Source organism: Phodopus roborovskii, unplaced genomic scaffold, assembly GCF_943737965.1.
Source record: "Phodopus roborovskii unplaced genomic scaffold, PHOROB, whole genome shotgun sequence".
Taxonomy (NCBI): Eukaryota; Metazoa; Chordata; class Mammalia; order Rodentia; family Cricetidae; genus Phodopus; species Phodopus roborovskii.
This window is the reverse complement of record NW_026126448.1, coordinates 18163029-18173158: the sequence shown is the minus strand read 5'-3', so window position 1 is coordinate 18173158 and position 10130 is coordinate 18163029. Positions and strand designations below refer to the sequence as shown.

The window sequence follows — 10130 nt, the reverse complement described above, 5'->3', positions numbered from 1 at the left end:
GGAAGTCCTTCATCCAATCCCTGCTTCAAGCAGCAGACAGGACAGTTTTAGAATCTCGACATTGCAGGGCAATGGTGGTGCATGCCTTTAATCCCAACACTTGAGAGGCAGAGGCAGGCAGATCTCCGTGAGTTCTAGATCAGCCTGGTATACAGAACAAGTTCCAGGACAGCCAGGACTACACAGGGAAACCCTGTCCTGAAAAATTGGGGGGGGGGGATCCTAGCTCCACCATCTTGCATACAAATGCCACAGCTACCCAAGGACAAAGTTCTGCCTCAAGTTTTGGCACTTCCATTCTTCTGGAGTGGAGGCCCCAGCCCTCTGCTCACAGACTCCCTGTCTGCATCTCCAGCACCTTGGAAGGTGGTTCTGGCTGCAAAGGGAAGATGTGGAGGGATTGAGAGAAAGGAGACTTACTTGCTTGGGAGGTCCTGTCCTGAGGCAGGAGGTGAACCATGTGACTGTCCGAAGGCCCCTGAAGATCTCCCTCCACCTGCCTAGGATTCCCAGGAGACCTAACTTGCAATCATTTCCACCTGCTGCATCTTCCTTAAAGACCCCTTCTCCCATACTCTACCTTAGCCTCTAGGTCACTTTGTCATTCTTCAAGTTTCTGAGCAGGTATTGCTGCTCTTGGAATCCCTGGGTGAGCTCTTCAGTCGCCTGGGACCTCTCCCACCTTTGTGGGCACCACAGGGAACCATCTTACTCCCTGAAGGTTAGATCCTTTGCATGGCTAGGAGCCTTGGGGGTCGGAGTGCTGGTAAAATGAGTGGAACACAGGTTCGAGCCCTAGTGCTGCCTTTGACCTTGGGCAGAGCCCAGAACTGTGTGCATCCAAGCTCTTATCTGTAAAATGGGAACAATAGCAACTACCTCACCAGGCTGACGTGGGGATTAAGTGAGCTCGTGCAACGGGTAGCCTGTGGAAATGGCGTCCGTATCATAGATAGGTTCGTTGCTTGCCACAGAGCTTGGTAAATATTTATTCAATTAGTGAACACCACCAGCATCCCTTCTTCTGCCTCCACCTCACGTCCTTGCTATAGGAAGGGGAAGTAGGTGCGAGCAAGGATTTGGGGCAGAGAGACGCAGGAGAGATGGGGGGGGGGCTTTCTGACATATCTGGACACAAGGGGCTCCAGCGTGTCCTGAGGTTGCCTGGAGGCGCCACCGGCATCCTTTCACCTCCGTGACATCCACTTGTGCTGCCATCCTCACTGGCCAGGTGAGGCAGCGAGCAGAGGTGGGGTCCATCCCTGCACTGTGTCCCCGACGCCGCCCCCACCACACACGCCCTAGTTGCGCGCTGAATGCAGGGTGGCGGGAGCCTAAGTGTCGAAAGGGTGCTCACGGTATGAATGAGCCAATGGACGCGTGAATGGAGGTGGATGGAAGCTTGAAGTACTAGGCGGGGCTCGAGCTGGGCGACCTCGAGCGCAGACGGGCTGGGGCTCCCTCCCCTCCTTGCACAGCCTCCCGCCCCGCTCCCCTCCCCACTGCGAGCAGACCTCCCGAGCCCTCCCGAGCTACCACGGGCGCGGAGCCGGGGCCGCGGAGCCACGAAGCGGATAGTTCGCCTCGGGAGGGGGCTACCCCGCCGCGTCCCCAGTCCCGGCCTTCCCCCGCACCAAGGCAAAGTCCCGCGAGCAAGGTCCAGGTACCAGCAACCGATGATGCTCGGGTCTGGGAGCCAACAGGTGCGGGGTATGGGGATCCCTCAGGACTGGCATGAGGGTTCCAGAGGAGCAGTGGCAGGTGATGGCGGGGGAAACCTGGAGTCTCTGGGGTTGACCTGGGTGGTGGGAGGCTGCGCCACCACCCACTCCGCTCACCTCCGGGCGGCTCCCTCGTAACCCTTTAGCACTCTTGATGCCCCTTCTAGGAATCCTCCCAGATCCCCTAAAGGAACAGGGAGGTCTATCTGGGAAATCGGTAGGCCAGCGTCTCTGCCCCCTCCTCTAGGGCTGTCCAGGGGCCGTCCACCCTCCTAATCCAGTCTAGGGTCGTCCCTACCCAGCTAGGGGAAGGAGGGGGTCTGAGGGAGGAGGGAGCGGCCTGAGCGAGGCTGGATTTATGAATGGAGAGCGGCCTGAGCGCCGGCTCAGCGACCCCTGGCGGCCGTCGGGGATCATCGCGGCCCCGGGGATTCCAGGAGACCTAGCAAGGGGGTCTTAAGAATCCCGTTTCTAGGCGAGGGGGGACTATTTCCTTTCTCCCAGGGAGGTGGTCAGTCTCTTCTTGCATTCTTCTCGGGTATGTGTGTGCGCGCATCTGTGTACGGGCACCGAGGAGGCTCTGGCAGGTCTAGTGGGCGGAACCTAGATCTTCAGTTCTCCCCGAACCCTTTCCCCAACCCCTAATCAAGGCTTGAGAACTGATTCAAGAGAGAATATTTGCTGTTGGGAATGGATTCCTTTCCTAAATCTGTGATGGCTGGAGGACGCAGGCAGACCTGGATTGGCTTTGTGACCTTGAGCAAGGGGTTCAACCTTTCAGCTTCACATCTCCTCATCTGCACAGCAGGGCTCACTAATAATGATACCCAATACCGGCTTCTGGGTGAAGTAGTCCCTAAGCCTTAGAGCTCACTTTCCTCGTCGTGGCCCTGGGAGGTAGGTATCTTTATTACTCCGTTGAGTGGGGAAACCGAGGCTGAATAGGGGAGGTAAGATCGGGATCCCTTTCTCCTTCCCTCCCAGTCTTCTCTCCTTCAGAAAGTTTGGACCGGGACCCCAAAGACCTGGGTGCAAGACCAGAGTCCCCTGAAGGGAGTGGGCTGAGGGCTTGTGGGAGTTCCTCTTCCTCCACAGAGCCCAGAATGCTCCTCAGCTGAAGTGGCCCCAGAGCTCATGGAACCCTCGGCCACTCCCGGGACCCAGCCCGGAGTCCCCACTGGCAGCGGGGAACCCTTCCACCTTCCTCCGGACTATGAGGATGAGTTCCTCCGCTACCTGTGGCGCGACTATCTCTACCCCAAGCAATACGAGTGGGTTCTCATCGCAGCCTATGTGGCCGTGTTCCTCATAGCCTTGGTGGGCAACACGCTGGGTAGGTGTCTGTCCTCTGAGGACTAGAGGGAGACCGCGGGGCCTTGCCTTCATACCCCTTCCTGCTGGTGAGGTGGGCATGGGAGCTCAGTATCTCACTGAGCCTGAATAGGCCTGGCTGATGCCGACTTATCTCCCCCCTCCCCCCCCCCCCACTCTCTGCAGTCTGCCTGGCTGTGTGGCGGAACCACCACATGAGGACAGTCACCAACTACTTTATTGTCAACCTGTCCCTGGCAGATGTGCTGGTAACTGCCATCTGCCTGCCTGCCAGTCTGTTAGTGGACATCACTGAATCGTGGCTGTTCGGCCATGCCTTGTGCAAGGTCATCCCCTACCTACAGGTTAGTTCTCCCGTGCCCCTCCGTAGCCTCTATCACGCCTGTTTAACACCTACGACCTTGGTGGGTCTCAGTGACCCTAAGTCTCACCTTTCAAGCAAGTCACAGTGACTCAGGAAGGACTCTTGCAGGGTCACCCAGACCACCAGGCTGTCCACTCAGGAATACACACAGCCTCATATTCTCACATAGACATCCCCTGCTGGTTACAGGTATGAACACAGTTACCTCCAGGCACACAGGAACATAGAGAGAGGAGACAGGAGCCCACAGTGACAGTCCCAAATGCTCACTGGGTCTGCTCCCTGATCCCAGTGGGGACCAACTGAGAGTCAAAGAGATCTCTCCTGTCTTCTCTGGTCTCCTTCCCCAATACCAGACACCAGGATGCTAGGCGGTGATCTGTAGACTGGAAAGAGTGCTGGCCAGAGGCCACCGTGGCCTCTCAGTAGCCCTTAGACCTCTTCCTGTACCCTGGGACCTGGGATACCCTGGAGACAATGCCTGCCTATGCTACCTGCTAACTCATCCATGCCTCTCAGCACAGGGCTTTCCAGAAGCATAGGGAAGTGATGACCTCCAGGGTGACCGAGATGCCGCCTGGATTTCTCACTGCTTTAAAGCCTTCTGCTCAGCTGACTCAGTCTGTTGAGCTTAAGTGTGAGGGAACTATGTGTCTCGTTTCCTCATCCATAATTCAGCTCATTGTAAGGGCATGGAGAGGAGTGCCCGCCACACACAGTGTGGTACAGTAGTGCCTAGTGTGTGTCAGGTCTCCAACTGGACATTCTCCATACACGATTTCATTTATTCTTACCAGAATCCTGCCAGATAGATGCTATATTCCCATTCTGCAGATAAGGCTCAGAGAGGGTGAGTGACTTGCCTAAATTCACACAGTCTGAAAGTGGTGGTGGAGTCACAGTGTGCACCAGCAGCTCTGGGCTGTGAACTGCTCCCCTCCCCACCTCTGACATCATGTCCCCACGGGGCAGGCCGTGTCCGTGTCGGTGGCCGTGCTGACTCTCAGCTTCATCGCCCTGGACCGCTGGTATGCCATCTGCCACCCGCTACTGTTCAAGAGCACAGCTCGCCGGGCCCGCGGCTCCATTCTGGGCATCTGGGCTGTGTCGCTGGCCATCATGGTGCCCCAGGCCGCGGTCATGGAGTGCAACAGTGTGCTGCCTGAGCTAGCCAATCGTACCAGGCTCTTCTCCGTCTGTGATGAACACTGGGCAGGTAATGGTGGGCACCTCTAGGGTGCATACCTCTAGGACAGGGGACTTCCAGGGTGGGTATCCCCAGGGTAGGCATCTCCTCTAGTGTGAGCATCTGCTGGGGTTCCTTCCAGGATGATGCCACTAGATTGGGCAATTCTAGGCTATGGTATCTATGTGAAATACAGTTGTTCCCAGGTCTTGCTTTGGTCCTTGTTGAAATGGGGTGGCTTTGTTGAGGCAGACTGGGACTCCTAGGATAGACCTGACTCTTGCATGTCATGAACCCTACAGATGAACTCTACCCCAAGATCTACCACAGCTGCTTCTTTATTGTTACCTACTTGGCCCCACTGGGCCTCATGGCCATGGCCTACTTCCAGATCTGCCGCAAGCTCTGGGGCCGCCAGGTGAGTCTAACTCTGGTGTCACTGTCTTGGCTTCAAAGGGTGCAGCTGTCGTCCCTGACATTGGAATATGTTATTCATGCTGTGACTACAGAGAGGCCAGGCCCAGGGACAGCCTCTTTTAATTAATTAATCGATTAGTCAACTTTTGGTACTGAGAGATCCAGGGCCTTCCATATGCTAGACAAGTGTGCTGTCACTGAAGAGTATCCCCAGACCCTTTCTCCCTGACCCTGTGCCCTCCGCCTTCCTGTTTTAAATGTTGTGGCATGGTTTTGCTAAGTTGACCCAACTAGCCTGAGCTTGCAATTCTCCTGCCTCAGCCTCCTGGGTAGCTAGGATTTATAGTCAGCTTTAACCCACGTATCATATCTTTCTCCCCCCCCCCCCACATATGGTAGAAAACACCCACAGAAGTGACACAATGTCTCCAAAGCACTCAGCTAGTCAGGAGAAAAGCAGGAGTTGGAACCCAAATCTGATGCTCCAATGCTCATCTTAGTAGCAGAACATTAACCATTGCAGCTCCAAATAGCTCGTCCAGCTAGGCCTCATGCCCAGTGTCTTAGCTAGCTAAGGAAGAGGTGGTCTTGCCCATTTCCCAGTGTTAGGGGCAACCAACTACAGAGGCCATGGAGGCCAGCTCCTTCCAGGCATGGCTTTCTTCTCATTACATGGACCAATAGGTTTTCTAGGGTAGCGTTCATGGGATAATGGATACTAAGAGCCATTTGCACTGGTGGCTGTAAGTCCTGGTCAGTATCCAAGCAGGGAGGAGGACATGAGCCACATGGCTGATTGGTCTCCATAACACCGACAGTCTGGGTTGTCCCAGTGCTAACCCACACCTAGGCCATGCAGGGCAATGGGTTACATTAAACCCAGGACCTGCCTTGTAGGAAGGCCCCCGTTAAAGCCCTTTGTGACAGGTCTATGTTAAAGAAACAAAGGTTTAGAGAAACCACACCGCTTATGAATGTGTGAGCAGCTTCTAAACTCTAGTTTCTTGCATTCCTGCTCCATGCCTCTTGGTTGTGGGGTGATTGTGTTGTCCAGTGATGGGAGGGGCTTTCAGTATGTGTTTGATCCAGGAGTCCAGAACTACTCAGGCTTCTGAGTGGTTCTTGGTGGAGAGCCATGCCCTGATGTCCAGGCCATCCTTGAGGCTCTCCTGACTCCCAGGCCTCCCCACAGTGTGACGTGGACATCTCTTCATGACTCAGCTCTCCACCTCATCCCAAAAATGAAGAACTGAGGAAGGGAGAGCAGGCAGGAGGGTTCAGACCACTGCTGGTGTGTGTGTGTGTGTGTGTGTGTGTGTGTGTGTTAGATCCCTGGTACCACATCAGCCTTGGTGAGGAACTGGAAGCGACCTTCAGAGCAACTAGAGGCTCAGCGCCAGGGCCTGTGGACAGAGCCACAACCCCGGGCCAGAGCCTTCCTGGCTGAGGTGAAGCAGATGCGAGCTCGGAGGAAGACGGCTAAGATGCTAATGGTGGTTCTGCTGGTTTTTGCACTCTGTTACCTGCCCATCAGTGTCCTCAATGTCCTTAAGAGGTGAGGACACAGGGGAACATGTGGGGAGGGGAGGGGCTTTGTGGTCTGAGGAAGGCTACCATTCAGCCCATTCCTCTCCACCCTGGGGGTTGCTCTGCTGTTTCTATCTTCTCTAGTGTTGCATGCGGGTATCAGGCCTGCCTCCAAGGGCAATTAGGAAAACCCATTCTTCCATGCCCTTGGCTCTCAAGTTCTAGGGTGACTGACTACAAATTACAGACAAAATCCCTGTCTTCATAGAGGCTTCACTCCAGTGAGAGAGAAGTAAAATCAGTGTATATCAGACAGTGAGAGCTATGAAGGAAAATGAAATACCAGAAGAGGTCAGAGAGTGATTGCAGGGGTAGGGTGGTGTCTCAGAAAAACTGTTGCTACTTAAGGATTCTCTGAGATGCAAGGAGGTATGTGTCTGTAATCTCAGCACTCAGCAGGCCAAGGCAAGAGGATCATGAGTTCAAAGCCAGCCTCAGTTACACAGTAAGACCCTCTCTCAAAACAACCTCTGAGACTGGGACCCATGAGAACAGACTTGGCAGACATGAAGGAGCAAGCACCACAGGATGGAAGGACAGCAGTTTAGGCAGAAGGACACAGCATATGAGGGGTCATGGGTCATCAGTGGAAGGTCACAGAGCAGTGCACAGCAGCCAGACTGGGTTTGGACATGTCCTGGCTTGTATGATCCTGGGCATGTATTTCTATATGTCTGTTTCTTTAACTGGAAAAAAAAGGATGCTGTCTATGACATCTTGTTTCTGTTGGGATGGGTGAGAAGGTAGATGGGGGTGACTGCAAGTGGTCAGAAAGCTGGAGACTGAGAAGATCATATTGGTCCCTGTCCCAAGGCCCATTCTGGTCAGAATCCATGTTTGGGTACCCCAAATTGTGGTCAAGATCTCAAACCAAGTGCCCCAAATGGATGGCAATGAGCAATGAGGACCCTTACACTTTCTAGCTAGAGTTCTGTGGGCACCCTCCCCTGCCCACCTGTCCCTACTTCTTACCATCCTTCCCGCTGGTGCCAGAGTGTTCGGGATGTTCCGCCAAGCCAGCGACCGGGAAGCCGTCTATGCCTGCTTTACCTTCTCCCACTGGCTGGTGTATGCCAACAGTGCCGCCAACCCCATCATCTACAACTTCCTCAGTGGTAAGTGGGCTGCATGCAGGGACTCAGGGTGGCCAGAGTCCATCTCAGGCTGGTCCGAGAGGATGAACCTGCTCTCTAGCTCTCCCTGGGAATCCTCCACTCATAGGGAGACTCGAACACACTGCCCTTCCTAGGAGCCACGATCTGAGCTATGGCCAGTAACTAGCACCCAGAATGGAGTCGGACCAACCTGCAGACCAGTACCTCAGAGGAAGGACAGGGCCTGGCCCTTCGTCTCCAATCCATGGAGCATGCACAGCAAGATTTCCTACTAATTCCTCTGTTTTTAGCGGGAGCTGTGACTGAGAAGTGACCCTGGAGGCCCTGACTGAGGGATTATGTAAACTAACTGAGGGACAAGGGACAGTCAGCAGCAGAGTCAGCCAGACACAGGGTTGGGTAGCCAGAATCTTGGCTACCCCCTGGATCTAAGAGCCTCAAAGCAAATTTCCATTCTCTCTTCCTGGACTCTAGGCCCCCTGGTCCCATTCTCACTATGTTGTCCAATGCTCCCACCAATGCCCTCTTCCTCCCAGTCTCTTTCAAAAGGAGTTAGATGTTTGAGATAGGGTCAGTGGTCCCTAGTGTAATTCTCACTGTGACTCAAGTTATTCAACCGAGGCTGCCTAGGCAGAAGAGTGGAACATTCCAGAGGAAAGAGCAGGCAGCCGCCCAGATGCACACGGCTTGCCTGGCCTGTGCTTGCTGAGTAGCTACTGTGTGCTCTGTCCTGAGCTGGACACTAGAGAATGGCAGCCTGGGGACACAACTGGGGAGTGTTTGCTTTCAAGAAAACCTCTGTCGCTCGCCCCCTGCCCCCATATATACAAATGAGCTGCACAGTGCTGTGCGGTCCCTCTTTTCCCACTCTGCCCTCCCCTTTAAGAGATGGGCTTGGGGTTAGAGCTTCAGGCTCAGTTTCCAGCTGGGCGGCCTTGAGTAAACCATTTACTTCTGCACCTCTTATCTGTGATGTGAGACACGGCCTGGCAGGGTGTGGGGGATGCTCTGGGGGATGAAGTCTGAAGTACTGTCCCAGCCCCTGGTGCAGGGTGACTGCCACCTACAATAGCCGCTGCTCTCATTTCAATACCACTGGACAGAGCTGGGGGAGGCTGACCACAGTGTAAATCCCAAGCTTCCTTCACATACACAGCATGGAGGGCAGAAGTGACCTGAGGCCCCTGAGCCAGACACCACGTCTTGAGCCAGGCTCCCAGCCAGAGTGCAGTCAAGGAATCAAGACAATTGCATTTTGCTTCAAGAACCCGCTGGGGGCTTCTTGCCCTCTCTGGCTGGCAGGGCTCTCCATCCCAGCTCTACCCCTCCCTCTCTACCCCACCATGTGGCTTTGACTGCCTGGAGCCCTGGAGGGTGGGGGAAGTGGGTGTTCCTTGAGCTCAAACCCCTTCCCGCTGCATTTGTCCCCTTATGGCTGTGTCTTTTGTCTCCCAACCAAGGCAAATTTCGGGAGCAGTTTAAGGCCGCCTTCGCCTGCTGCCTGCCTGGTCTGGGTTCCCGCTCCTCTGCCAGACATAAGTCCGTGTCCTTGCAGAGCCGGTGTTCTGTCTCCAAAGTCTCTGAGCATGTCCTGCTGACCAGCGTCACCACAGTGCTGTCCTAAGCAGGGGCCTGGCCCAGGCTCTGGGAGGCACAGCCCGGTCCTTTGCCTGGGATCGGCGGCCCCAGCACTCATGAAGACTGTTGCTGCTCAGTGAGAGGCTGTGACTCCAGTCCTGGCTTCCTGCCTGGGTGACTCAGCCAGAGCCATTCCCTTTCCGAGGTTGTGTCCCCTAAGCAGGGTTGATAGGAGGCATAGGCATACTCAAGAAAGCAGAGAGCGCTGTAAACCATCAGTGCTGTGGACATGCTTAGTCGTGTGGCTGCCTCGTGTGGCTGGCTACACCCTACAGTGTCACCTCACCCTTTCAGACAGAGCTTAGCTTTCTTCCCAAAGACCTGTCTCCTACTCAATTATAGGCCTTCCCCAGCTGGACTCTGCTCCAAAGGTCCCCACAGGCATAGTCACCTGGCCCGGAGGCCACCCGAAGCCCCGGCTGCATATAGCCAGCTGCTCTGAGGTCTCTGTGAACTAATTCGGGTCCAGCCCTTTTCAGTGGGTTCTGAAGCACAGCCCACCCTCTCCAGGTGTGGACTGCACACACCACAGGCTGCATCTTGTTGGCATTGTGGAGCACTTAAACAGTCTCCATGCGGCCGTTCAGCGAGGAGGCCAGCAGCCCAAAGCAATTGTAATTAAAAGCCTGGCACTAACTGTTCCCTTTCCTTGTCATTACACAAAATCTGTGCTGCTCAGGTTAGTAGTGGAAGGTGGGGCATCTGGGGGATGGCAAGAGGAGAAGGCTCTGGAATGCTCTTATCTACCCACCCCCACCTCAGATGAACTG

At 54.9% G+C, this 10130-nt stretch overlaps 1 protein-coding gene across 2 annotated transcripts; it reads left to right on the top strand.

The window, feature by feature from the left end:
• The first annotated feature begins 1514 nt into the window (after positions 1-1514).
• Hcrtr1 (hypocretin receptor 1) lies at positions 1515-9349 on the top strand. 2 transcript variants are annotated; one of them, XM_051188921.1, is made up of 9 exons: positions 1515-1703; positions 2530-2618; positions 2817-3054; positions 3219-3397; positions 4390-4633; positions 4906-5021; positions 6349-6575; positions 7601-7722; positions 9183-9349. In XM_051188921.1, the coding sequence occupies exons 3-9, from the start codon at positions 2856-2858 to the stop codon at positions 9344-9346; spliced, it is 1251 nt and encodes a 416-aa protein (XP_051044878.1). In that variant the 5' UTR covers positions 1515-1703; positions 2530-2618; positions 2817-2855; the 3' UTR covers positions 9347-9349. The 2 variants fall into 2 exon arrangements, with proteins under 2 accessions (XP_051044878.1, XP_051044879.1); XM_051188922.1 differs by lacking the exons at positions 1515-1703; positions 2530-2618 and having other exon boundaries at positions 2698-3054; positions 3294-3397.
• Positions 9350-10130: the final 781 nt, after the last annotated feature.